Source organism: Anser anser, assembly GCF_964211835.1.
Source record: "Anser anser genome assembly, chromosome: 3".
In the NCBI taxonomy this organism is placed as follows: domain Eukaryota; kingdom Metazoa; phylum Chordata; class Aves; order Anseriformes; family Anatidae; genus Anser; species Anser anser.
In genome coordinates, this window is record NC_139722.1 from 109,154,035 (window position 1) to 109,181,598 (window position 27,564).

The following is a 27,564-nucleotide window of genomic DNA, read 5'->3' on the forward strand; positions in this document are numbered from 1 at the left end:
GGCCGCCGGGTGCCGCTGGCTCCCCGTGCCACCGCCCCGCCCCGGCGGCGGAGCGCAGGCGCCTTCCCCGGGCACGCCGCGGCCCGGCCCCGCTGCGGGAGGCGGAAGCGGGCGGGCGGCGCTCGGCGGCTCGGCCCCGGAGCTCTGCCCCTCGCCCAGCTGCAGGGCCAAGCCCGGGAGGAGTGCCATTTGTCCCCCAGCCGGGCCCAGCCGGGCCCAGCCGGGGCTGGGGGAACCCCGTCCCCCGTGCTGGCGGCGGGCGGAGGTGAGCGGGGGCCCGGCGGTTGAGCGGGCGTTGCTGGGGGGTTTTGGGGTGGTTTGGGAGAAATCCCGGGTTTTCCGCGGCGGGCAGGGGCGAGGAGAGCCGGGCTTGGGTGCACTGCGTGGATGGGGTGCGGGCAGGTGTCCTGTCCTGGGGCTGCGGTGGTACGGGATGGGATGGGAGGGAATGGGATGGGATATGGGAATGGGACGGAATGGGATGGGACGCCTGGCTGCACACGGGGTTTGCCAGGCTGCACTCCCGAAGCGGCTTTCGAGGTGCTGGCGTTGCAGCTGGCGTGCGCATTTGCCCCAGCTCTGAAATTTGCAGTAGCGCACATGTCTAAGCACTCTGACGGCTGATCTGCGGGTTGTCAAAGAGCAGTCAGGGACTGGGACGGGTTGCCCAGGGAGGTGGTGGAGTCACCGTCCCTGGGGGTGTTCAAGGAATGGCTGGACGTGGTGCTTAGGGACATGGTTTAGTGGGTGATGGTGGTGGTAGGGGGGTTGTCGGACCAGATGATCTTGAAGGTCTTTTCCAACCTTAATGCTTCTATGATAGGTTCTAGTCTACCTCATCCGTCCTGCGTGTTACAGCTACTTCTTCAGGTGCCCTAAATCCAAATTCGTCTCCGCTTAGCTGTAAATCCTTCTGGGCCCTTTCTGATAGCTCTGCCCTAAAGAGTTTTTTTTTACGCTATATGCCGACATGTGGAGACTGGGTGAAGTTATCAAAGAAAATAATGCTGCATAGAGAATTGTTTTACTCTGGTTTTTATATCATGTGAACCTCTTGGGGTAGGGAATGCCTTTGTACGCTGTACAAACACAGCTAGGGAAAACATTTTTTTGGCTTACGGTGCAGCGTCTAAACACTGTCACAAAGCAGAGGAGAGTAACTTGGTCCTTTTATTACAAAAAGATCCCAGCTGTGCTCTAGATTCTAGCTGAACGGGCCTCTTTTTCCTCTGGGATTTTGTGAGGAGAGCCTCTTTCTGTGTGCCCCAGTAATGCTAGTCTGTGAAACGGGCTCATTTTCTTAGAGCAGGGATTCTGGGTTCCCTTCAGAGCTTTATCCTGGTTGCAGGATCGGAACGAGTGCCTCAGGCTGGTGAGGAACTGAGGTGCCTGCTCGCTCCTTCCCTGGCAGGTGTGTCAGAGGTGATGATCTGCTCCCGCTTCCCCTGTGTCTCTGCAGACTCGTCCCCCGCCATGGTGAACGAGAGGCGTGATGGCGGCCTGCTGGTGCCGCTGGGCCCCGAGCTGCAGGCCTGCCCGTGGGAGCTGCTGCGGCAGCGGCGAGGCCACGACGGGCAGCCGCAGTACCTGGTCCGGTGGAGCTTCGTCCGCTCGGAGGAGCGAGCGGCGGGCGGCGGCTCCTCCGCGGGGCCCGATGCCGGGAGCGTGTCGCTGTGGATGTCCGCGGAGGAGGCGTGCGCCAGCTGCCCGGCGCTGCTGGGCGAGGGGAAGCCGGCGGGGCCGCGGGCCGAGGAGGAGAGGGCGGCCGGCCCGTTCCCCGCGGGCGGCGCGGCGCCGGACGAAGCCTCGCTGCGGGAGATGGAGGCCGACGTCGGGAGCCTGGTGCGGCGAGCCGGCCGGCAGCTGGGCGGCACTGGGGCCCCCGAGGCCGCCTCTGTGCTCAACACCGTGCACGTGCTGAGCGCCTACGCCGGCATCGGCTCGCTGGCGGGCGCCTTCAGGGAGACGGGAGCCCTCGACCTGCTGGCGAAGATGCTGTGCCACAAGGAGAAGCAGATCTGCCGCAGCGCCGGCGAGATGCTGAGGGTCCTGGCTTCACACGATGCAGGTGGGGGGGCTGGGAGGGAAGCAGGGTGCCGTGGGGCTCGTTGGATGGACTGGGGGGGGTCAGACTGCAGCTTCCCAAGCAGCTCCTCGGTTGCATTTAGGATGCTCTAAGAGCTAGGAGCTCCGTTTTTCCTGACAGGTTCCCCAGCTGCGATGCGGATTAACTGTTAGGAGGACTTGTGCCAAGGGGCTTGGCAGAGCATCAGGGCCTCTCTGATGCCAACTGGAGAGGCTCTGGCCTCTTCTCAGCAGGGAGCCTCTCCCCAGGCCCTGGTGGGTGGAGGCCTGGTGCTTGCCCGCTCCTTTCGTTTGAGGGGAGCTGCCATGGCTCAGAAGTGCCTGGCGTGGTGTGGGGGCACCTGGAAGTGGTGGCCTATCCGTCTGGTGCGTGGTGTCTCACAAGAGCCATCGGGGGGTGGGGGGGGGGAACACCAAATCCCACATTAGCAGACATTAGTATTTTGATGGGTATGATTTTTAATATGTTAATGACCCTTAATGTGCAAAAAGTTACTATAGGTCAGCCTGGAGCTGTTTTTCTCCTTCTTGTTTTTTGCCTTTTATCCCTTATCTTCCTTGCTTCTGCTAGTTCAAGGCTACCTGTCTCTTCCTTGCAGCTAAAAGACTACACAAGCTACAGGCCTCTCTATTTTCTTCAAGGTTTCCTTGTTTTTTTTTCCCAGCTTTGGGTCTACACCAGTGCCTGAGTTCATGCTTGTGTGGGGTTGATGGGGAACCGGTTCATGGTAAAAGTTGACTTTTTCTTATTTGGAACCCTGTTCTGGAGTCAGTTGTTTGGGGTTGCCGTTTTGGGGGAATCCCACAGCTCTCGGCGTGCAGGAATACAAGGTTATTCAGCAGAGCAAAACACTGCCAGTCCAGGTCAAAGGAGAGAACGGGGTTCTAGGTTATACTGGGGAAGAAAGCTATTGCTTGCCTGCCAAAATCTGGTGCAGGGAGGGTGGTGTGAGGGATGCCTCTAGAGGGCCTGAAGGGTTTCTGTTGTTGCAGGAAGCCGGTCTTACATTCTGCTGTCCCTGAGCCAGCAGGACGGCGCTGAGCAGCGCATGGACTTTGACAGCCGCTACACCTTGCTGGAGCTGTTTGCTGAGATGATGTCCTCTGAAAAGCACTGCATGTCCTTTGAGGGCATCCACCTTCCCCAGGTAGTGCCAGTAGGCAGCCGAGCAGGGCTGCGCATCGCGAGGGCTGACAGGGGATCTGGGCCTGGCCCAGGCCTGGGCTCTGGGGCTGTGGAAGATCCTGGGTTTGCGGGAGCGAGCCGGGGTGGAGGCGCTCAGCCAGGCAGCTCCTGAGGGCCCTGCCCGTTGCAGATCCCCGGGAAGCAGCTGTTCGCCCTGGTGAAGCGCTACCTGCGCGTCACTTCCCTCCTGGACGAGCTCGGCAGCGGCGAGGAGCAGGGCGGGGAGCAGCTGGAGAGCAGCCGCGTGAAGCAGGAGTTTGAGTTCAGCATGGCGATGGCCGGCCTCATCGTGGAGCTGCTGCGTGCCATGGGCTGGGAGCACAGCCACGAGCCAGAGCCGCCGGCCCGACAGGAGGCGAAGCCTCGCACCGCCCGCTCCATCTTCCAGCCCAAAACCCCGGCCTGCTTTGCTGCCCCTGTGCCTGTGCTGTCTCCAAACCATGGTGCCCAGAAAAAGCAGGGTGGTGCCTTCCTGACCCCGTCAGACTTCGCCGACCGCAGCAGCTACGTGGAATACGTGCAGGCGCAGCTGGTGCGCGGCATGCGGGTGCGCTTGCTGGAGGACTGCGGTGAGGTTCGAGCTGGGGAGGAAGGCGAGTTTCTTCACAGCACTAACAGGATGCACGCAGCGCAGGTAGGTCGCTGGTGGAAGTAGTCGGGCTGGGGTGGCAGAGGGGACTGACGGGTGGCTGGTGACTTCCTAATGGTGTGTTCATGTTATATCATACTTTGGGACTTTGGCTACAGCTGTCCTAGCAAAGAAGTCACTTCTCAGAGCTGGGTTCCTAAGATAAGCTAGTCTTGTTTGGTGTGATCTGTCCTGTAAGATTTCTCAGCTGTCCCTCTCCCTGGTTTGATCTTGGGGGCAGTTTGGGAACAGGCTGGCTGGCGCAGGTAACACAGCAAGAGGTGCTGGGAGGTCTTACGCCTTGGTGTGTGAGCAGTAGTACTTGGGATGTGACACTTGTTCTCACTGGGTTGGGCACACCCTGCATAGCTGTTTCTTTTATCTGTGAGTATGTGTCAGGGTCAGCTTCCCCTTAGAAATGCTCTTTGGGTGAGTAGACCTTAGGTAAGAACTTGTGGCGACAAGAGAGCTGTTAGGGCTGCGTGTTTGCAGTTTACCAGAAGTCAGGGAAAAGGCCTCAATATATGATGAGGCTTGGCCCTCTCAAATGCTTGGGAGAGCATTTGAATGCTGTTCCAGCCTTTCTGTGGGCACAGGAAGGTGTTTGCTCCAGCTTAGGCCTTTTTCTTGTGACTTCTCAGTCCTGAAGGCTGGGCATGTTCAGCGAGGGCTGAGATTTTGTTGTGACTATGGAGTGAGGAGCTGGTGGGCTCTGTGTGCCACTCCAGTGTGGTTATTTCTGCAGCATGTCAGCTGTTCTTGCATTTTGGCCATGTCTTTGAGCTTGTGAGAGAAATCTCAAATAATTTTCTTCAGACAGGATCTTCTGTGAAGCTATTTTATTCGCGGTTGCAATGGTGGGGGTCCTGCCAATTAGGAGCGCAATTTAGTAAACAAATCATCACCTTTTATTCCCTATTACCCGACACCTGATCACCTCCCCTGTTTCCTCATTGGCTGAGTACTACAGGTTCACAAGCTACTCGATGCTCCTCTATAGCATATATGTACAATTTTTCTTTTTTTTAACCCTTTAATTTCTCCCTTTTCCTTTTTTTTCCCCTTTCTTATGTTTTGAGAACCTGTGATCTTTGTTTTACTGTTCCCACACTGCTCATCCTGTTTTTCTCAAGCTTCCACCTTATTTTGGAACAGTGAGGCCTTCTACTGTCCACTTACCTACTTAGCATTTCTCCTTGTTACGACTACACAGCTACCTTTGAATACAGAAAATTAGTTCTCTACTGCAAAAGCACAACTTAGTTTCTCACAAGCTTCCCAAACCCTGCAGCTAATTGCAATTACTGCTGCCTTAAAAATCCAGCTTTAGCTGACTGTCATCCACAGTGGGCTGTCTCTGCTTCTGTCCTCTGCTCAGTCCCGCATAGTGTGGGCTGCACAGAGTGCTAGTAGTCAGTTCATGACATCTCGAGTGAACTGAGATAGGAACCGCTGCACACACGTTAGTGTGAGCAATTGTGTTTGCTTTTTTTCCCCCAAGTAATTTGCAAAAATGTATATTTTGGTTGTGCAGTTAAAGAGTCTGAGGCCACTCCAGTTGGTCACAGCTGTGCTTAAAGTGCCTCTTCAGCCTGTGCTCAGAGGCTTCCTTACTTCAAGTTGATTTCTGCAGATAGAGGTGGTCTGTGAAGAGACTGATTGCCACACTAGGGCACAAAGCTGTGTGTTGCTGATGCTCAAAAATCAATTTAAAAGCCTCGTTCTGGTATCTGTAGAAAGGAACAACTTCCTAATGCTCTTTCCAAATCTCTCTTGCAGTAACTAAAGTTTATTACTAACCTTTCCAGAGAGAAGGTAGAGAATTTGAGGTTACCTTCTGCATATTTGAAGGCCATCTCCTTTTGTTAAATTCAAGATTCTCTGGCCTTCGTGGACTCAAGTCCATGGCCTGTTTTATTTTGTGTAATGCAATTGTTGTTATTTACAGCTAAATAAAAATTAGCTAACAAAAACCCCTGAGCACTGGCTTTCTCGTATCGCCTCTCTGCTTTCTTGTGCAATTTTTTTTTTACCCCTCAGCCAGTTGCAGACTGCTTGTTCCTACTGATATTCTTCTGCTTAATCCCTGAGAACTGATCAGAATTAACTTTTCCAGTCACCTTTTGGTAACTTCAGCTTACTCTGATGGGTCCAGGCCCATCAACTGCCACCTAGCTTTGGAGAACTTCTTGCAGCTGAAATTTAAACAAGCGGTTTAAAATGCTTGGAAATGTGCGAGAGCAAAAAAGATGTTTTCAGCCTTACCTGCTTGTGTGGTGCAGATTATTACAAGCACGTGCTTGTATGGGGACAGTGTAACTGTTAGGGCAGCATGTGCTGGGCAAATATGGCTTGACAGTATTCTTTGCGCTGTCTTCCAGTCCCATTCTTTCCCCTCCATAATCCTTTCTCATAAGAAACGAAGCTTGAAGCAGGTATATCTGTTACTTCAAATTTGTTGTTTATCTTGAACACCTTTTGTTGTTCTTTCCACTAAAATATGCTTTCAAGTTCTATGTACTGCTGAAGTCAAAATAGTGGAGCTGTCCCAGTGATTTTTTTTTTCACCATTTTTCCCTCTCAAATAGTAGGCACTGGCTTTAGTGTTCATTGATCACTTGAAAACATCACTGAATAACCTAAATCCTTCCCGCTTTCCAGCTGTGTCTTCTGGCAGATTATTTGGCATGTCTTTCATCTCTCTCCTCCAAACTGAATTGTTTCTTCTCTCTCAGTTGTGGCAACTTCCAAATTTGTTCCCCTCTTCTCACTATCAGTTTGATTTACTTTCTCTTGTGTTTATATAAGATTCAAGCAAAACACTCTCCTGGTTGCTTGCTGTCAGTCTTTTCTGTGCAAAATGCAAACTTGTATGCGTTTTTAATTGGGGCCAGTCTGTCAAGTGTTGTGTCTTGTAACTCCTCTCAATTGGTTTAACTCAATTTCTTTCCATCTGATGCTTTCTTGAAGTTTCTCGGCATCTTAACTCTGACTTTCCGGCACAGTGGGGTCCTGGTAGCACCGGTGTAACTCTGAAAGAGCTCAGTGAATCGGGCAACCTCTGTGTTTTTCTGTCATCAATTTAAGTTATTGACACGTTGTACTTGCTGTCGCTGGGTCCTCCTTCTGCTCGCTAAGTTGAATGTAAAATAATGGTACAGGAAGCCGGGAGGGATTCTGAGAGGCAATTGAACAAAGCACAGGAAACAATTGTCCTCTTTGAGACCTGCTCGTCAAGACCCCAAAACCTTTCTGAGAGGGCTGGTGAATGACGAGGGTATAAAAGGATAACTGATAGAAGATAAAGTCAGAGCAGGAAAAACAGTTTTCTTTACGTTCGTGTTCGCCAAGTGGTTTGTGCCACAAGACCCTTTAAGTGTGGCTCACCTGCCTCCAGGTAGTGTTAGTTAACTTTTTCCTTTACCAGGGTTGGGTACTTTTGGAGGGGAATGCTTAACCAGATGCACTTCTGTCCTAACTTACTGCTCCTGTGCTAGATGAGGTTTGTAGACGAGTGGTTTTAGTCAAAGTTGACAGCTTTTCATTTTTTAAATAAAGAACCAGGTGTAATCACGGGAACAAGTTAAGAAAGCTGGTATGCTTAAAAATATGTGTGTTAAAGCCCAATATGAATTAGGTGCTGTTCTGCTTGAACAGCGCTTGCTATTTCCATGCATTTGGGAAAGGGGACAACGAATGTAGCATGGGGGTTGAATGAGTGAGCAAGTCTCATCACCAGGTTCTCTTTCACTCACAGGTTTTGTGGCAGTCAACAGGTCGGACCTACTGGATGCATTGGCACATGTTGGAGATTATTGGCTTTGGAGACCAGCGGGATGACCCTGCTGGTCAGGAAAAAGAATACAATCTGATAGAGAGCTTCAATCTAGACAAAGGTGAGGTGCTGCATGTGTGAATGTATCATCTCTTTGCTTCTGCCAAGGTGTATTTTTCAGTGGTGAACTTTATGTGGCTAGGCATATTTTGCATTAGCAGGCTGGATTTAGCAAGCATTGTCATCATTTAGTTTGTATGATTGTGCAGAGCTGGTTAAGTAATCACATGCCTTGTGAGTACATGAAGTATTTTTGAATCCTAGACTTCTGTCATGATACAACGTAGAGCATAAAGCAGGATTTAAACTGTGACTGTCAAAAAATGTATGTTATAATTAGCTAAACAAACTGCCAAAATAAGAATGTAGAATCTCCAAGATGAAGCTGCCTTAGGGACCCACAGATTCACTTCTTTAAAAGCATTAACATGCCAACAATTTGCTTAACTTCATGCCACTCAGCTTTGGAAAAGGTTTGGAAATACTATTTTCATAAGGTATCTGCAGAATCTCCTAGAAGTGGCATCCTTTGATTTTGCCCTTGCAGTGGGTGAAGATAAAAGGGAAAAATCCAGACTTCAGGTACCCCTTCTTTGCTCAGCGTCTGACGTGACTCTGGCTGGGGAACTTGATGAAGTAACTCTTTCATCAAGCCCTTGATCTTGTAGGACATCCTTTGAGCAGGCAAGTGGTTTGGATTTAACCGCTGCAAAAAGCAGAGTATGCATCAGATCAGGAGCTAATTATCCACTTTCAAAATGTTCTTATAGCCAGTTGAAAAGATGGCTTTTTTATAGACTTCTGTCTCTCGTAAGTAAAGACTTAACTGCATGTCAGTTCAAACTGGCTAAGTTAAAATGAACTTGGTTAGTTTGCCTTTTTTTCCTCAATCGCTCTGACTTTGATGGAAGTATGAGGTCAATTTCGCATCTGTGTAAAAATCTTTGCAGTCATCTTATCCCACACAGATGTGGAATTGAAAAAGTAGGTGCTTTCAGCTTTGGGTCTTGGCACTCAGATAAATTAGCTTATGTTGGCTGACTGTCGGTAATCAGCCACGTTTGTAGTTGTTCTTAGCCTTTTGGAGCGAGTTTGAGCCTCTTCTGTTGGGTCTTGAAGCAGTGAATGTCTCCTAGCTTGCACTTGCAAGCTGTTGCTTGGCAGATAACAGCAAGTTGATTCAGGTTTTCTAAACTGTGAAGCGAAAGTCTAGCCTAATAACGAACTTTATATCCCGGACTTCGTTTTGGTTGCATTAGTTAAAAGAAGCTTGATGAATATGTAGTCTCCTTTTGCTTTTGCCTATGAGTACTTGCCCAGTTTGCCAGCAAGGGGCATTGGGAAAAGAGAGAAGCTCCAGGCAGAATCCACTTCCAACCTCTTGACCCCTTGAGCAGCTCAGGCCAGCTCTGTTTGCCCTGCTGCAGCTGCCTGCTGGCGCTGTGGGTGCTGCTGGTGCTGGGTGACCGAGCCTTGCCCTGGTCCAGGCGCTGTGGGAGCAGTTTGGCAGAGCCCTCAGCTAGAGGTGCCCGTTTCGGCTCCGTGCTTCTGCTCCTGGCACATTCCCTCCCTCCTGTCGCCTCCCAGTTCCGCGGCAGGCTGGGGGGCGCGGGGACCCCTCGTGCCCCGGCCGCACGCGAGCTCTCTGTGGGAGCGAGGGGCCTGCAGCAGAGGGGGAGCTGGCGGAGCTGACGCTGCCTCTCCTCGCTCCGCTGTCCTGCAGTCGCGCAGCCGTTCTTCTCCAGGCCCCTGGGGGGGCTGTACTCCCTGCCGTACCTGGGGGAGCGGCCGAGCAAGGCTGCGGAGACGCTGAGCCGCGCCGAGTGGTGGGAGCTGCTCTTCTTCGTGAGGCAGCTGGAAGCGCAGGAGCAGGAGGAGATCGCCGGCCTCGTCCAGCGGGAGCAGGCAGAGCAGGTGGGGGCCGAGGGGGCGAGGGAAGGGAGCGGGGCCCCGTGGCGGTGCGGCCTCGGTGTCCGGCTGGGTCCTGGCCCTCGCAGGGGGCGCGGGGTCCACGTCCGCGAGGGCTGACGCGGCCCCGTCTGTGCAGCTGCCGGGGCTGGACGAGGAGGCCCTGATCCGGCTGCCGGTGCCCGCGGGGCTGGCCCAGAAGGTGCTGCGGGTCTTGGAGGAGCGGAGCCGGGGCAGCGCCCGGGGCCACCTGCACGGCTCCCGCGTCTACGGCAAATACTGGCCGGGCAGGGGGGCCGAGCGGGACAGCGGGGGCAGCACCGCGGCGTCCTCGGAGGGTGCTGGCTGCGGGAGCGCCGGCACCGGAGCCGCGCCGGCCGAGGCAGCGAGGGCCGAGGACAGCGTCTGTGCGGTGCTCAAGTCGGATTCCGAGCTGTTCGGCGAGCTGCTGGAGAGGGAAGGGCTGCGCTTGCCGGAGGCGTCGGAGAGCAGAGGTGAAGCCCCCGGGGCACGGGCAGGGCGCTGCGGGCGCTGGGGCTGCGGGCGCTGGGGCTGCGGGCGCTGGGGCTGCGGGCGCTGGGGCTGCGGGCGCTGGGGCTGCGGGCGCTGCTGCCGCCCTGACGGCCCGGCCGCCCTCCGGCAGCGTGCGGCGGCTGCGAGGGGGCGAGCGGCAGGGGCTCGCTGGAGGAGGTGGCACAGGTGGCGGAGGCGATCCGGAGCAGCGGCTGCGAGGCGGAGCTGCGCGTGGCGGGGCTGCAGCACATGGTGAGGGTCCTGCAGGAGGAGCCGGAGCCGGAGCAGCAGGAGGGCGGCGAGGCCCGGGGCGGGCCGGGGACCAGGTGCGTGGGGGAGCCGCGCGGGTGCTGCCCGCTGGGGCGCTCCCCGACGCGGGCGGGGGAAGGCGGCCGGAGGGTCTGGGCGCCGGGGCCCCCTCCTGAGGCGCCCTCCGCGCGCAGGGAGAAGCTGGTGAAGGCGGCGGTGGAGCTGCTGAGCGCCGAGGCGGCCGAGAAGCGCCTGGTGGTGCTGGCGCTGCGGCTGGTGGCCCTGCTGATGGAGCGGCGCGACTGGCGCGTGCCCTTCGCCATGGAGGGTGGTGTGCGGGCCGTGCTGGCCTGCATGCGGGAGCACGCCGCCTCCGCCCTGGTGCAGCAGGCGGGCCTGGCGGTGAGCGGCGTGGCCGAGGGGACGCCGCGGGCGGCGGGGCCGGGCTGGGGCTGGCCCGCGGGTGGCGGAGGCGCCCGCCGCCCGCTGAGCCGCCCCGGGCCCCGCAGGCCCTGAAGGTGCTGGTGGGAGCCGGGGCCGGCGAGCCCGGAGGAGCCGTCGGGAAGCCCCCGCCCCTGAGCCACGGCGACGCGCAGCTGCTGCGGGAGGTCTTCGCCAGCATCGGCTCCGCCTGCGGCGAGGGCTCGCCAGGCCTGCTGAGCGCCATCCCCGCCGCCGTGCGCGCCATGCAGAGCGTCCCGGGGTAGGGACGGGGCCCGGGGCGGGCGGCCGCGGGGCCGGGGGAGCTGAGGGTGGCTCCACGTCGCCGTGTCCCCGCAGGGGCGCCTCGGGCGTGCGGAACGGCTTGCTGGTGCTGAGGATGCTGGTGGACGGCCACCGGGGCCTGGCGGAGCGGCTGGTGAGCGGCGAGCTCCCCGCGGTGCTGCAGAGCTGCTGGCGGGACGGGCAGGGCGCCGGCGGCCCCACGGCGCTGCTGGCCCTCGGCGTGATCAACTGCCTGGCGGAGCACCGGCTGCCCCTGGGCCCCGAGACCCCAGGTACCCTGCGGCCGCGCCCCCTCCCCGTGCCAGGCCCCGCGGCGGGCACGGTGCCTGGGCTGGGCCCGCCACCTCCTTGGTCCCGGTCCCGCAGGCGCGGAGGCCCTGCTGGAGGCGAGGGAGCCCGCGGGCGGCCCGGGGGACGGCGCCTTGTCTGAGGACGTGGTGGTGGCCCTGGAGCGGCAGCTCTGCGGCGGGGGCCCCGTCCCCTCCGGCGAGGCGTCGCAGGAGCGCCGGTGCTTCCAGATGCTGCTGCGCAGCCTGGAGCTGCTGGGGGCCGAGAAGGCCGTCGGCCTGCGGATCCTCAGGTGGGGCTGAGGGGCTGCGAGGGGGTCTGGGGGCCCTGCAGGACGCGCCCCTGCGGGCTCGGCCCCGGCCTGGCAGGGGGAGCAGGGCAGCGGGGCTGCCCCTGGCGGGGCCATCTGCGTGCCGAGTCCTGAGCGGGCCCTGTCCGCCGCTCAGGATCCTGAACAAGTTCCTGGACGGCTACCAGGAGGACGCGCTGCCCTGGCACGAGTGCGTGGAGCCCTGCTTGTCCTCCCTGAGCACCCACGGCAGCGACCGGGAGGTGAGGGGGCCCCGGCACTCCCGGTGGGCGGGGACGGCTTGGCTGGCTGTGCCGGGGGTGCGTCGGGGCCCCTGCCCGCAGCAGCCCGGCCTCGTGGCACGCACTGGGAGCGGCCGTGACAACCGCGTCCCGGTGGCTGCGTGCCCAGCGGCGGCCCGGGCCCTTTGGAGAGGGGCAGGAGCGCTGCGGCCCGGCGCCGGTGGGGCCCGGGCTGCCGGTGCCGGGCTGGCCGCTCAGGGCTGCCTCCTCCGCAGGTGGTGCAGGAGGTCGTCGGCTTCCTGCACCGCCTGGCCACCGCCAGCAAGGACTGCGCGGTGGCCATGTGCCGCGCGGGCGCCCGCGAGGCCCTGGGCAAAGCCCTGGAGAAACACAGCTCGGCCGTGCCGATGGCGCCGGCCCTGCTGGAGCTGCTGAGCGACTGCGAGAAGTTCACCGGCCTCCACCGGACGCTGACGGGCAGCATCTTGGCCGGCTGCATCCAGGTGGGCCTGGGCAGCCGGGGAGCCCGTCGGCGCGGGGCTCTGGGTCTGGGGGCAGCCCCCGGCTCTCCGCCCGCTGCAGCGGGCGAGGGGGAGGAGGAGGCAGGCCCCCAGTAACCGCCCGCCCCCGTCCCCCAGCTGGCGCTGGGGCAGATCGAAGAGCACCGCCGGAGCCAGCGGCCCATCAGCATCCCCTTCTTCGACGTCTTTCTGCGCAACCTGTGCCGAGGTGAGCGTGGGGAGCGGGGCCCCCGCGCCTGCTGTGCGTGGGCTGGCAGCTGGAGGCTCCGCGCGCTCTGCCCGCAGGCTCCAGCGTGGAGGTGAGGGAGGACAAGTGCTGGGAGAAGGTGCAGGTCTCCTCCAACCCGCACCGCGCCAGCAAGCTCACGGACAGGAACCCCAAGACCTACTGGGAGTCGAACGGCAGCACCGGCTCCCACTTCATCACTGTGCACATGCAGTGCGGGGTGGTGGTCAGGTAGGGCTGGGGGCCCCGGGGGGGCAGGGGCCGTGCGGGGAGGAGGTGGCCTCGGGGCTCTGCGCGAGCCCTGCCCACGGGCCCCATCCTGGGGGTTGTGGGACCTGGGCAGAGGCGTGTGGGGCTGGTGGGGGGCAGCTGGGCATCACCACGTTTGCCGCATTGCAGGGAGATGAGCATGCTGGTGGCCAGCGAGGACTCGAGCTACATGCCAGCCCGCGTGGTGGTGCTGGGGGGAGACAGCCCTGCTGCTGTCGGGACGGTGCTCAACACCGTGAGTCTCGCCCGGGCTGCTCGGGCCACGTGGCTGCTCCTGCTGCTGCCCCACGAGGGTCTGGCACGGGGAGCGTGGGGGCGGCGGGTGCTGGCTGCGCAGCGCGCTGAGGGCTCGCCTTGTGCCTGCAGGTGAGCGTGCTGCCCTCGGCCAGCAGGGTGGTGCTGCTGAGGAACATGACGCGCTTCTGGCCCGTCATCCAGATCCGGGTGAAGCGGTGCCAGCAGGTGGGGAGCCGGGGGCCAGCCCGGGGGCTGGCGGCGCAGGGCAGCGGGGCCGTGTGCGAGGAGCTGAGGGCCGAGCTCTCCCGCAGGGCGGCATCGACACGCGTGTGCGCGGCATCGAGGTGCTGGGGCCCAAGCCCACCTTCTGGCCCGTCTTCAGGGAGCAGCTGTGCCGGCGGACGTTCCTCTGCTGCACCGCCCGGGCGCTCGCCTGGTGCCAGGAGATCCGCCGGGACCGGGGGCGGCTGCTGCAGCTCTTTGGCAAGTGAGTTCCCTGCCGGCCGTGCCCCCCGCCGCTGGCAGCCCGAGAGGGGCCGCAGGAGCAGCGGGGGTGTCCCGCGCTGGCCGGGAGGTCCCTGGCTGGGGGCGTCCTGCCGGGCTGCCGGCCCCGTGAGCCCTTTCCTGGGGGAGGCCGTGCCTGTTGGTGGCCAGCGGCGCCCGGTGCCGCGGCGCGCTGCCCGCTTCCTGTTGCAGGCTGAACCGGGCGCTGCGGCACGAGCAAGACTTCGCCGAGCGCTTCCTTCCTGACGACGAGGCGGCCCGGGCCTTGGGCAGGGCGTGCTGGGAGGCCCTGGTGAGCCCCTTGGTGCAGAGCATCACCAGCCCAGGTACCTGCTCGGGCTGCGCCGGGCCCCTCCCCGCGCCGCCCCGTCCTTAGGCGCCCGCCCTGAGTCTCTGTGGCCTCGCAGACCCCAGCGGCGTCAGCCCCCTGGCCTGGCTGCTGAGCGAGTACCTGGGGAGCGGGGAGCCGGCCCAACGCCCCCCGGCCCGCGGCGCCGTCTTCGGCTCCTGCGTGCGGCTCCTGACCCAGCTCCTGGTGCACGTGGACCCTGGCGGCGTGGAGCCGGAGGAGGCGAGGGCGGCGGGTGAGCGAGGGGCTGCCCTCGGGAAGGGGCCACGAGTCCCGGGCCGCAGCCGTGGGGAGCCACGGGGGGCTCTGCAGAGGGCCCCGGGGCCCGGGGAGGGCTCGTGGCCGTGCCTCCCCCGTGGCCGTGCTGCCGGCGCTCCGTGTGCGGGGCCTGCCCGCGAGGCCGCGCTGAGCCCCGGCTGTGCCCCGGCAGGCGGGCAGGAGGGCAGGAACAAGGAGGCGCCGCCCAGGGTGGCGGCGGCGCAGAAGCCGAGCGGCCTGTGGGGCATCGTGCGGTGCTGGCGCGGCGTGGTGCAGCAGCAGGTAGGGCTGGGGGCCGGCCGGGGGGCGGGAGGCGTCAGCGGGACGGGGCTGCAGGTGCTCACCCCTCCGGTGCCGTTCCCCGCAGGTGCAGCGGTTCCTGGAGGCGGCGGGGCAGGCGCCCGATGTGGCGGAGCGGTACTGCGGGCTGTACCGGCACCTGCGCGGCGCCACGGAGGAGCTCTTCGGGCAGCGGGCTGCCTTCGTGGTGGCCCTGGGCCAGGGCTTCGCGGGGGCGTTGCTGCGGCTCTCCTTCCTCGCCGCCCTGCACGTGAGTCCAGGCAGCGCGGCGCCGGCACCGGGCCCCAGCGGCCATCCCGGGGCCCTTGAGGGCGCCCGTGCCCAGCCGCGGGCACGGAGCTCTGCGCTGGGCTGTGCCAGGGGCCCTCGTCCCCTGCCGGGAGCCCTGCGGCTCCCCCCCTGCTCCCTGCGGGGCGGCTGCCCCGTCCCTGTGCTGTGCCCACCCCGCGAGCCCCCGCACACCCAGCCCCGTCCCCCGCAGGTGAGCGAGCGGTTTGCCCGCTACCTGGACGGGAAGATCCAGGAGCTCCACGGGGCCGCGGGCAGCACGGGGCTGCTGCAGCAGGTCCTGGAGCCCTTCGTCGTCTTCAGCGGCCTGGAGTTCGCGCACACCTTCGAGCACTTCTACCGGTGAGGGCGGCCGTGGCCCCGCAGGGCCCGGCGCAGGGCCCGCGGGCTGGGGGCGAGGCCGGGGCTGGGTGGCGGCGGCGGCCCTGACCTGCGCCGTGGCTGTGGCAGGCTGTACCTGGGGGAGCGGCTCCTGGCGCAGGGCCCCTCGTGGCTGGAAGGGGCCGTCCTGGAGCAGATCGGGCTGTGCTTCCCCCGCCGCTTCCCCCAGGAGATGCTGAGCGACTTGGCCGAGTCGGAGGAGCTCCGGCGGCAGTTTCGCCTCTTCCAGCTGCAGGAGCGGGACAAGCGGCTGCTGGGGCTGGGCGCAGGCCCGGAGAGCCCCGAGGACGAGGTGAGCGGGGCGGTGGGGCTGGGCCGGGGACCGCCGTGTTCCTCGTGGGGTCCTGAGCTGCCCTTGCGCCCGCGTGCCCAGGCGCCGGGGGAGGCCTCGGCGGCGGAGGCTCCGGAGGTGACGGTGCTGGCCCTGTCCCCGCGCTGCTGGCCCGTGTCCCCGCTGTGCCACATGGACGAGCCCGGGAGGTTTTTCTCGGCGGCGCTGAGCTCCCCGCTGGGCGACTTCGCCGCCTTCTGCGGGCAGAGTGAGTGTCGCGGGGGGCGCCCGGCGGTGCCGCCGGGTGCGGGGGACGCCCGGCAGCGCTGCCCGGCCCTGGCGCTGGTGTCCCCCGGCAGGCCAGAGCCAGCGGGGCTGGGCGTGCGCGAGGCCCCGGCGCCTGCAGTGGACGTGGCTGGGCCGTGCCGAGCTGCGGTTCGGAGACTGCGTCCTGCACGTGTCCACGCTGCAGATGTACGTCCTGCTGCGCTTCAACGGCGCCGAGGTAGGAGCTGGGGCCGCGGAGGCGGGGTGCAGCCGGTGCTGGGGCCGAGCGGGGCCATGCCCCCCTTCCGGGGGTCTCCGGGCGCTGCGGTTCTCGCCTGGCCGTTGTTCCCCTCCCGCAGGAGGTGGCCGTGGAGTCCCTGCTGCGGGCCACGGGGCTCCCCGCAGAGCTGCTGCAGCAGGCGCTGGCACCGCTGACCGAGGGCGAGGGCGTCCTGGTGCAGAGCTGCGCGCTGGGGGGTGAGCGCGGGGCTGGGCACCCTCGGGTGGTGCTGGGCCGCCCCTGGGTGTTGGGTGGGGGCGGAGGGGCTGGGGGGGATGCGGGCGGGCCGGGGCGAGTCCGGCTGCTGGGGCTGAGCCCCGGGGACGAGGCTGGGGCCTGGGTGCGGGGCCGGGCTTTGGGGTGGGGGGCGTGTGTGGGGCTGGGGATCGGGGCTGGGCGGCGCGGGGGGCGCGTGGCCGCGCGGGCGGTTGGGTCTTGGCTTTGGTCTGCGTGGTGCTGGGGCTCGGGGCCGCGTGTGGGGCCGGGGCGTGGGGTGACGGCAGCGGTGGGAGGCCCCGGGCCGGGCGCAGCAGCCACGCGGGCGCCCTGGGGCTCCTGCAGGGACCGGCTCGGGGCCCGGCTGACCGTGGGCCGGGTGCTAGCTCCAGGTGCCCTGCGGCTGAACCGGGTGGCCCTGGCCCAAGCCTCCGGCCGCCACCTGAGGCTGCTGCCCCGGCAGAGGTACCTGCGGGCAGAGAGGGCTGAGAGCGGCGCCCTGGAGAGGAAGAGGAACGTCCTCTGCTGCCTCATCACCCGCGTCCTCAAGGCGGAGAAGCAGCTGCACATCGACAACCTGGTGTTCAGGGTATGGAGGCTGGAGGTGGGGGGGCGCGGAGGGGCCGCCCGGGTGCCGTGCCGCGTGCTGCCCTGCAGCGCAGCGCTCCCTCGCTGTTGTAGGTGATCGATGCCTGTCAGAAGGGTGAGCTGGGGCCGGGGCTGCAGTTCCTGAGCTTCTGCTGCCACAGCGTGGACGTGCTGTCCTGCGTCCTGCACCTGCTGAACCAGGGCTACCTGCGGCGCCAGGAAGGGAGGCCCCACGTCCTGGAGTACGTCCCTGCTGAGCCCAGAACACCCCTTGGGGGCCAGGCACAGATGGTTTTCCAGAGGCAGCTACCGGCCACATATCCGGATGAGGACAGCAAGGACTGCCTGTATCAGTACGGTTGCATGTCACCAGGGGTCGGAGGGTTGTGCATCTCCACCCTGTGCAAATGTGACACATTTCTCCATGTCAGGTCGAATTCCGGCACAGACAGATCGGAGGAGTTTCTCCTGGCAATGCTGCAGGTGCCGATGGGGCACACACTTAGTCTGGAGGAGGCAAAGCTGCTCATGAATCAGACGGTGCAGCGGGTCCAGGATACTCTGAGCATCCCAGAGGATGTTGCTCGGCACCTCCTCATGCACTGTAGGTGGAATGTGGATTTCCTGATCCACTGTTACGTGGAGGACCGTCGGTCACTGCTCATCGCCTCGGGGCTTGAAGTGGAAGATGCCCAGCGCCCTCCAAGCCCGGGAACCCACTGCCCAGTCTGTGTGAACCAGTTGTGTCCCACCGAGAAGCCACCATCCCTCTGCTGCATGCATTACTGCTGCAAGGTGAAGGTCCTGGGGTCTTTGGCTCCTGTAACTTGGCAGGGGATTGCTGCTGCCTAGTTGAAGCAGCTGTTCTTTCTCTGAAGCTGTTATCAGGTGATTTTCACAGAGCTCATACATTCTGTTATCTTCATTTCTTTGCTTGCTGCGATAGTTCGGCTCCTGATTAGTCTGTTTCCGATCTTGTGCTTTTGCGTACTTAGAGATGGTTCTGTGCCCCATCTGCTGGGTGGGGTGGGCTCCTGAGGCTGGGATTTCTTCATGTGACCCAACTGGTATAGCTCATTTAACTCTCATCTCTTCTGCTTACACAGCCCTGCTGGAATGAATATCTCACAACTCGCATTGAACAGAACATGGTCCTCAGCTGCACCTGTCCCATTTCTGAGTGCCGCGCACAGCCTACTGCAGCGTTCATCTATTCCATTGTTTCCTCCAAGGAGATTATAGCCAAGGTGAAGTAGAAAAGGTGGCTACTGGGTGTCTAAGCCATGTTGCCTTTTGGTCAGCACTAGCAGATAATCTTGCTGCTGCTTTTCCCCTTCCCATAGTTAAGACTAGTTTACACAGTCAGCGGAGGCAGCAGGAGCTGCTTGTTCTGAGGCAGGTGTTATTTTTTTCCCCCGTTCTTCCAATTTTTAGCTAGCACTTAGAGCTGAACCCCCTTCCCACCTAGTGGCAGGGCTGTGGCTGTTGGGTGACTGGTATTAGCATCCTGTGTGAACAGTTACATAGGAGAAATGAACAGCAGTCATAAAGACTGCTCTCTTTTTATTTTCCTTCAAGTCTGCAAGCTGGCAACAAAAACGGGCAAGGCTACAGGAAACCATTTCCTTCAATGTATCCTTTATATCTTCTTTTCTGTAAGAAGTGCTTGGGGAGTTAGTACATGTATATGGGCACTTAATTCTTACTGGCTTTGCAAATCCTGTGGTCCCGCTTGTCTCAGAGCAGGATTTAATACCTTGTTGCTATGACTATTTTATCAAAAAAATTTGCAGTTCAACATAAATTGCAGCCAATTTTAAAAAGTTGATCTGATGCTCTCATTGAAATGTTATCTGTCTCCTTTTCTGCTCAAGAAGTGGGATGACTGGAGCTTGAGTGCCTCAACACAAAGTCACATGTACAAAGTCATAGAATAATTTAGGTTGCAATAATCTGGTCCAACCCTGTGCTCAAAATAGCCAGCTTCTTGTGTGAAGTTCTAACACTGAAGTTAAAACACACTGCTCCAGGCTCAGTCTTCTCTGCATCTTCTATTTAGGTGGCTCTAGGCAGTGGTAAGTGGGCCCTCTGCTGCCTTCTCTCCAGGCTGAAGAAACTCAGCTCCCTCAGCCTCCCTTAGTATATTCTGTGCTCTAGCCTCTGACCGTCCTGATGGCCTACCTCAAGTCCATCATATGGACTATGTCTTCTCTAGTCTGTTAATGTCTGTCTTGTGCTTGGAAGCCCAAATGCTCTTGTATCTAGTTGTGTCACCAATGCCAATAGCTGTGAGAAATCCCTTCCCGTGCCTGCTGCCTGCACTCTTGCTAATACAAGAGTATTCAAGTTTAAGCTTTTCACGCTGTTCTACAAAACATAAACCCGGACAGTTATGTTTCTGAAAGATTGTTTTCTCTCAAACGTGTTTACCTCAAGTTCCTTGAGAATCTGTTCTTCAGATGTCATCTCCCATTCTGGTCCCAGGGATTCCTTGCTGGGAATCATCCCTTAGGCTCACACCTGGATGAACTTCAGCATGTGCAAAGGTTCCTCTGTGATCTCTTGGTTGGTGTCACTGCGGTGCTTAGTAACTTCTTGGTTGTACCTGCTCAGTTTTCCTCCAGACCTTTGTTGGACACTTGTTCCCTCTCCCTTTAGGCTGCCTGAGAGCAACTCTTTCTCTTAAGGTTCTAACAGGAACCTTAGATCTGCTGCAGCAGTTGCACCTCTCTCTCTTTCATCTCACCAAGAAAATAGGGCAGAACTAAACTGCAGGTCAGGTGTGAAATTCTGCATCTGTAAAAGCTGTGATTTGGTCCTGTCTGCCAAAGCAAAAGACTCATTTGTCTCTCTGGATGCTGTTTTCTGGGCAGAAACGATCATGTCTCCTGTCAACAGGATGACAACAGACACTGATATTGATTCTTTCAGAAGAGTAATGTGGCTTTGTTGAGACTGCCTCCACCACACATGACACAGGCTGACGTCCTTGCTGCCAGTCAGAAAACACTGTAGTTTAGGCTGACTGAGAGAGAGAACGGACAAGAGAGAATAAATGAAAGAAATATGAATAAGAGCAAGTGCTCTTCAGTGCTCAGGGCTTGCACATTTTCTCTGTGATGTTTGTTACGACCTATATTGTCCTTTCTGTGCACGGTGGCTTTAGGGCAGTTTTCCCACGTATGCAGAAATCTCCATAGGAGGGCCGTGAAAATGACAAAGTTGCTTTTGAATTTCCACCAGCTTTGTACGTGTTTGCACAGTCCTTACACAAGAGTAACTGAGTGCAGAACACAGTTACTTTGTGCAGTATAGCTGCATTCCTGGGGTCCCTATCTGAGCGATCTCGTATTGCTGACCAGTTTGCCTTGTCCTCTGTAGTAATATCTGTCTAAAGGCTTTGGACAAAGCAAGTCTCCTTCCTCTTTGCACGTCCTGTAACTAAGCAAAACGCTACTGAGGAATTCAGAAAAAAATGAAAAAAACTCCTGATAGCCTTCTATGGTGACATGACAGACTTGGTGGATGAAGGGAGAGCAACAGGTGAGGCTTTCTCCATTGTCATCCACAACGTCCTCACAGAACTAATGAAGTATGAGCTGGATAAGTGGATGGTGAGATTGATTGAAAACTGGCTAAACTGCTGAGCTCAAGGGGTTATTATCAGTGTCAGAAAGCTCACCTGGAAACCAGTCACTATCGGTGTAACCCAGAGGCTGATACTGAGGCCAATATTGTTTAATGTCTTTATTGATGACCTGGATGATGGGACCAAGTGCACAAAAGGCCACAAAAATATAGTTTTTATCTCCAGAAGTGCTTTCCAATCTCAGGTGTTCTGCGCTTCTATGAAACAGCCTTCAGATATAAGATAAGGGGTGGGGAAAAGACACAAAGGGAATGGAAGAGCAAACTAGCTCAGTGCTGTTTTGTCATGAGCATTGGATGTAGAGCCCAGAGGTACCAGACCCCAGTTTTAAGGTCTTACCAAACGGATTCTCTGCCTTAAACCTCCTCTCTGTCTTCTCATTACAGTATGAAAAAGCCCTCCTCAGAGGCTATGTTGAATGTTGCTCCAACCTGACGTGGTGCACCAATCCTCAGGGCTGTGATCAGATCCTCCTTAAAGATGGGCTTGGTTATGAGGCAGCCTGTTCCAAGTGCTCCTGGATATCCTGTTTCAACTGCAACTTCCCAGAGGTGAGGGCTGAGCTGAGCCACAGGCAGTACCGCCTTGGTGTTGGCACACGCCATTCTGCTTTTGTGTGGTTGACTGTCTTTCAGGCCCATTATCCTGCTAGCTGCAGCCACATGTCTCAGTGGGTGGATGACGATGGGTACTACGAGGGAATGACAAGTGAAGCACAAAGCAAGCACCTGGCTAAACTCATTTCGAAGCATTGTCCAAGCTGCCAGGCTCAGATAGAGAAAAATGAGGGGTGTCTGCAGTGAGTATCCATTTTTGTTGGGTGCTTGGGACAGGAAGGGGCACAGACATAGTTAGCTCCATTGTGCTTTCTTTTGGCTGAAGAGCAAGCATCACAGCAGGTCTGTTTTATAGTTTTAGAGGAATGAATGATTGTATTTAATTTCTAGGAGAAGCAAAGTACTTCCTAGCACTCAGAGTTAAATCCATTGGTAGCTGTATAATAGAAACAAAACTAATTTTGCAGTACCTTTTTAGCAACCACTTGTCTGCTCTCAGAATCCACAATAGACATACAGAGATACAGCCAGGGGAATGGATATCTCAGCACCATTTAAAAAAAAAAATTAAAAAAATAATTTTGTGATGCTCACCTAATTGTGCAACTCTAAGCAGTTTGTTTTAACTGCCTGTTTTGAATTGGCTTGGATCTGTGGCAGCTTTTTACATCCTCCAGCTTCAAAACCAGGGCTTTGAAGTTGCCATTTGCTCCTTTCTTGCACTGGCACAGCCCTTGGTGCCCAGCTGTGATTTGTTCCCATGTGTTGCATATGGCCCTAAGGCTGTACAGCACCTTTCTGCACTGGAGTGATGCGTTACTGAAGGAAGAAGTGAGGTTTCATGTAGATGTTGCTCTGAATTGTGGAGTGCTTAGTTCACCCTTCCAGTTCTTGGTAGGGTGGTACCGTGAGACTGTGCTGCTGGTTTTCCTGGTTCATTTTTGGAGACATGATGGCTCTTAAGCATCATTGTCTTCCAGCAGGGCTTTAAAAAATACATGCAGGGAAGTGCATAGTACTGAGTGAATGGGAATGGGAACTAGGCTACGCACTCCAGCCCTGTGGTGTAGGGAAGCACTGGTATGAACTGTTTGCATGCAGCTGTTAGGACTGAATGATTTTCATCGCTCTTCTCCTACCATGCAGTATGACATGTGCCAAGTGTAATCATGGCTTCTGCTGGCGTTGCCTCAAGCCCTGGAGGCCAACTCATAAGGATTATTACAACTGCTCTGCTATGGTGAGTGGTTTGCTGTATCCTAGTGGTTCGTGCTTGTGTTCAGATGCACCTGGCCTCTCAGAGGGATAAGATCTCTGCTTGTGCCCTTTGCTGTGGCCTTTACTTCGTGCACTTGCCAGTGATCTTGATAGTATTGTCAAAGTCTCTGTGTGTGGTAGCCATTTCGAGGCGATTCTGGCACCCGAGACAAGTTGTTACAGGTTGCTTCTGTCTTTCCTTTCAGGTGAGTAAAGCAGCTTGGCAGGAGAAGCGTTTTCAGGATTACAACGAGAGGTGCACCTTTCATCATCGTGCGAGGGTAAGGCCTCCTTTTATTTATTTTTTTTTCCAGATACTGACACTGTTGCCTTAGCCCTGATGAGCAGGACAGTTTGTTACGTCTCAATGCATTTCACTTGAAGCTGGGAAACAGGTTTCAGATCCAGGCAGGGTTGCCTGGTCATGTCACCCTTACTGTGGCATGAGGGATACTTCTCGGCCTGCTTTCTTCTGCCAAGTCTGTTGTGGAGACTGAACACCTAACTTGCGGTGTTCCCTTGCTCAGACTGATACAGTAGTTGGAAGCGATGGCAAAGAGATCTGCAGGCTGAGCTCTGCCTAGAGCTAAGTTACAGTGAAAAGTTGACATGTCACAGTAGAGATGTTGTAGCCGGGTGCAGTAATTGCTCTCCTGCTGCCTGCATCTGCATGCTGGGGTTGTGCTTTAGAATGCTCAGCAGTTATCTGTGTGGAAGATGACGTTTTTTGGATCTTGTGGAGCTTGAAGCTGACTTTTTTTTTTCCCCTCTTGTGGTTGTTGCAGGAATTTGCCACGAGTCTGAGGAACAGGGTTTCTTCCATCAGTGAGATGCCAAAAATTAGGACTTTGACCTTTGTCCTTCATGCCTGCAAAGTGCTGGAACAGGCACGGAAGGTAAAACTGGATAACAGGTTTACTGAGATTTAGGCTTAATTCAGTTGGTGTGTTATGCCTTTCTTAAAGTGATAAGATGCCACTAGGAAGAGCTTGCTGTACTCCAACAAGGGGGAGACAGAAAACCTTGAGGGGAGTAGTAGCATCAGAACAGGGGAGGAGTTTGTATGCCTTTCTGCATTCTTCCTTTGAGCTAGGCTCCTTCTGCTGTGATCCTCACAGTTGGGTCGTAAGGATTGGAGCAGTGGTCAAATTTACACCATGGAATCAGCACAAGTGTTTTCTTATAGTTGCTTTAGTCCGTTCCAGCTTGAAATGCCCCAGTAGTGGCACTTACCTTTGGAAAACTCTCCTGATGCTGTACTGCAGTTAGGAAGTTGCTCTTGATGCTCATGATTTTCCTTTCTTAACTTCATTTCATGAGTGCTTTGGGAGCAATGAGTTACTTAGTGCATGCCCTGCTGGCCACAGTGTGAAGGATTTACAGTACAGCTCCTGGATGTGTGCAGTAAACCTGTAGTAGGACAGGTCTGCAATGTTTTCTTTCCGCAGAAACATAAGGAGGAGGTGGGAATTGCCTTTACAATACATGCCTTGTTTGTGCAGGCAGTCTTGATTTTGAGAGGCATGTGGAATGAGGGTTTCTGACCCTGTTTTGTCTGCTCAGTGTGGCAATCCCTGTGTTAGCCAGGGTACACATTACTGTTGCTTGCTGCTGCTGGCTTTTCTGGCCTTATTTATGTAAATGGAAACAGTGGTCTTGTTCCTGCTGGGTACCTAGATGGCTTTGGGAGTCATTCATCCGTAACAGGAGTTTGTCAGTCATTGAAATTACTTTGTCCAGGGCTCTTGGTGCTACAAAGCACCACTTCTGCTTTCCCTTGGGTTCATTTCTCTCGGTTCTCTGCCACTCAGTTTGAACTTGGGCTGCCTGGCAACGTGTGGGTTCCATGTGCTGGTTGTTTTGACACCCTGCCTGCTGCTCAGTTGCATTTGTTATACGTCTGCAATCTGTGTTCTTGTGATGGTTTGCGACTGGGAACAACCAGTTATTTCAGACTTAACTACAAAATAATTGCACATTCATTTCCAATTCTACGAGTGGTGTCCTGGCACTGCTTTCACTTGACATAATGGTTCACTCGGCTGTCACCTCAGACCAGAAATGTGCCAGACTGATACTTACCAAAGTCTTGAAGGGTTTGGTGCTACTCTCTTCTTCTTTACTTGCCCACTCTGAAGCTGAAGGGGGATGCCTAACAGCATATTCTGAACTGTTCCAGGTACTGGCCTACTCCTGTGTGTACAGCTATTATAACCAGGACACTGAGAGCATAGATATTGTTGAACAGCAGACTGAGAGCCTAGAGCTGCACACAAATGCTCTGCAGATCCTTCTGGGTAAGTCCAGCAGTCTCTCCAAAGTAAATAGTAGCAGTCCCTGACGTGTGGTTCAAAGGATGGCAGATCTGTAGTAGGGCAATAGCATACACCCCAGCACCCACCAGGTATCTCTCACATCTCCCAGCCTATTTCGGTATTCTCAATGTCATTTCTGGGAAGTCCACTGGAGCAATTCAGCTGCAATATTAATTGCTCAGCGTGACGTCAGATGGTATGGAATACCCCTTTGGCCAGTTTGGGTCAGCTGTCCTGGGTCTGTCCCCTCCCAGTTCCTGCTGCACCCTCAGCCTGCTCGCTGGCAGGACAGAGCGAGAAGCCGAAAAGTCCTTGGCTTAGTGTAAGCACTGCTCTGCAACAATTAAAACATCAGTGTGTTATCAACATTATTCTCATACCAAATCCAGAACACGGCACCATACCAACTACTAGGAGGAAGATTAACTCTCTCCTAGCCTAAACCAGGACGGGGACCTAAGTAGCTTGACTGGCTTGATAATCAGAGCTCAGGGACTTGGTTTCTGCTTAAGAGTGTGGGGAGGAGTCTGATTTTGTTGGTCTTGAATTGCAGAGGAAGCCCTGCTGCAGTACCAGGACCTGACTTCCTCTCTTCAGCTCCTGAAAGCAGAGCATTTCAATACTGGTTTGGAGTTGGTGCACCGGATCAAGGAGCGTCTCTTTGCAATTCTCTGGCACTCCACACAGGTGAGGTCCACGTGCTTGGTGGCGGCTTGTCTTGATCTGGTCTAGTTTGATCTTGGCAAACCAAGAAAGGGGCTTCATTAGCTGAGGGTACAGACTGAGGTGCTGTATGTGTGGATGTAGGGAGGGGGTTTGCAGCGCAAAGTACGCTTCAGATCACTTACTATCTCTTTCGTTTGCCTATTCTTCCACACCGGCAGGATTTCCGTGTTGGGCTTGAGACTTCAGCAGATCCTGGTCAGAATAAGGTGAAACTCTCCAACGTGCCTTCTTCAGCCCCTGCCTGTGTAGGGTGAGTTTTCTTAGTGGGGTAGTAAGGAAAGATGGTGAGTGCAGAAGAAAAGCAGGTGACCAGAGTTTTCCCCTGTGCTCACTGAAATACAAAAGAATTAATAAGATATTAATTTCTTGCATCCTGTGTTGTGGTTTGAGATAACAATGTAAGTAATGTAGCTGTGTAGGGAGCCCAGTGAAACCTGCACTTAATGTGAGGCTACGGGCAAGAAAGCTCCATTGCTGGCAGACCCGGTTATGGTTTTTCTCCACCTGGACTGTCTTGGGTTCCTGCAGAGTGACCCGCTCTTTCTTCAGAGGTGTACTGAAGATCTAGGAGGTGCCTGAATAAGAGCAGCAAGACGAACATAAATGGAGAGAGATAGAAGGGCCTGACACTTATTTTAGGAAGGCAATGAAGAAGTTACAGAGCTGTGAAATAGTGTATTGAGAGGTGAAATGGATGGTTTGTTGTGACCATGTGTTAAAGTACTGAGCTGGCAGGTGTTAAGTGTGATTGAAAGGTGATGAATTTAAAACAAAGTCCATTCCTGCATGACACACTGCTTAAACCAAGGAACACAACTGGCACCTGCTGTCCCAGTATGACCAACACAGGAGCTGAACAGGGTGCTGAAGGCTGCAAGAAGGAATGACGACTGGGCCAAGAGAGATTCGGTTTCAGGGCAGGGTTTCCAGTCTCTTCCAAGGAGGCTGAGACACCAGAGCTGCTGACCACAGCTTGTTGGCCAGTTGGTAGGTGGCTTGCTGGCACATCCCTGTGCTGCATGCCTGGATAAGCCCATTGAATCACCTCCTAGGTGTACCTGCGTGGCTGCTGTGCCTCTGAAGCATGGCTTTGGCAGGGATTGCTGAGGTGATGGTGATGTGGAGGGTGAGAGTGGTGTGGGGCTGGGTCATGGTTACTGCTTGCAGCCTGGGAATGGGAAGGGCTTTGCTCTGATGCTCTCCTGTTCAATAGGCCAAGACCTACCATCTTCTGTGAGTCCCCCAACACAGACGAAGATGGAAAACAAAATGAAGATGAGGAATACGACCCGCAGTGGCAGGAAGACTATGATGATGATGATGACGACCTTGATGAAGACAACTTTCTGTTCGATGATGAGTCAGATAACCTTGACTGTGACTCCTACTTTGACGATGATGATGCCTATGACTAGAGGTGGGCTGTCACCCAGCCTGCCAGCCTGGATCTCTGCCTCCAGGCTGTCTTGACCAGTTTGTCTTAGTGTCTTTCCTCAAAGATAGTATGGAGCTCTCAGGCAGAATGAAGAGATGTTTTCCTTTGGGGGCTGCTTTCTTAGTGCTTAATATGCAGAACCATTGCTCTGGGCAGATGGGCTGTGTTACTGTGGTCATCTCTCTCAGAAAGACATCTCCTTCCCTTTCTCGTCTCCACTTCTGCCCTAGATACAATCATCTAATTGAGTTTGGAGCTGAACTGTGATTTTTCTAAGTTGAGGACTGCTTGCTATCTGTTAAAAGACTGTTCAGTCCTTTGGACTGCCCTCCCCAAGTGCTGTGTCATGTGTCCTAGCATGACGCTGTCTAATCCAGCCAGTGTCTAGAAATACCATAAAAGCAATGTGTTAACACTCAAGCCAAAGCTTCCCATCTGGAGCTGGTGGGGTCCCCTCCAGAGTGACAGATGTGGCTCAGTGCGTTATTTTTTCTGTTTGTTGTTGGAGTTGTCTTCTCTGCTATAAAGCAGGATGGGCTGCTATGAGTGGCCCAAGTTTGCAGGGCTGTGTTTAAGTGTATAAATGTATGCGTGCATGCACACACATATATATATACACGCAGAGTTTGTTTGGATTACACTTTATCTTTGCAAAAAAATAAAACCCTGAGGAACAAGGGTTGAAAAAAATTCCGTTTATAAAAGAAAGTTTTTTTCCTA

General features: G+C 56.6%; 1 protein-coding gene across 3 annotated transcripts; it reads left to right on the forward strand.

Moving 5' to 3' along the window:
* Nucleotides 1-102: 102 nt before the first annotated feature.
* Nucleotides 103-27,564, forward strand: CUL9 (cullin 9). Of its 3 annotated transcripts, none has more exons than XM_083828581.1 (41): nt 103-265; nt 1,412-2,068; nt 3,079-3,233; nt 3,402-3,905; nt 7,657-7,795; nt 9,458-9,648; nt 9,782-10,136; nt 10,286-10,481; nt 10,599-10,806; nt 10,914-11,107; nt 11,185-11,402; nt 11,497-11,710; nt 11,865-11,970; nt 12,225-12,452; nt 12,588-12,678; nt 12,756-12,927; nt 13,096-13,201; nt 13,333-13,428; nt 13,515-13,690; nt 13,900-14,033; nt 14,115-14,291; nt 14,487-14,596; nt 14,682-14,864; nt 15,096-15,244; nt 15,353-15,575; nt 15,657-15,822; nt 15,914-16,059; nt 16,181-16,298; nt 16,710-16,906; nt 16,999-17,258; nt 17,337-17,700; nt 18,012-18,152; nt 20,941-21,105; nt 21,190-21,353; nt 22,258-22,351; nt 22,575-22,649; nt 23,154-23,264; nt 24,548-24,665; nt 25,237-25,370; nt 25,568-25,659; nt 26,623-27,564. In XM_083828581.1, the coding sequence occupies exons 2-41, from the start codon at nt 1,426-1,428 to the stop codon at nt 26,822-26,824; spliced, it is 7,515 nt and encodes a 2,504-aa protein (XP_083684707.1). In that variant the 5' UTR covers nt 103-265; nt 1,412-1,425; the 3' UTR covers nt 26,825-27,564. The 3 variants fall into 3 exon arrangements, with proteins under 3 accessions (XP_083684707.1, XP_083684706.1, XP_083684708.1); XM_083828580.1 differs by having other exon boundaries at nt 104-265; nt 16,704-16,906; XM_083828582.1 differs by lacking the exon at nt 10,599-10,806 and having other exon boundaries at nt 104-265; nt 10,286-10,407; nt 16,704-16,906.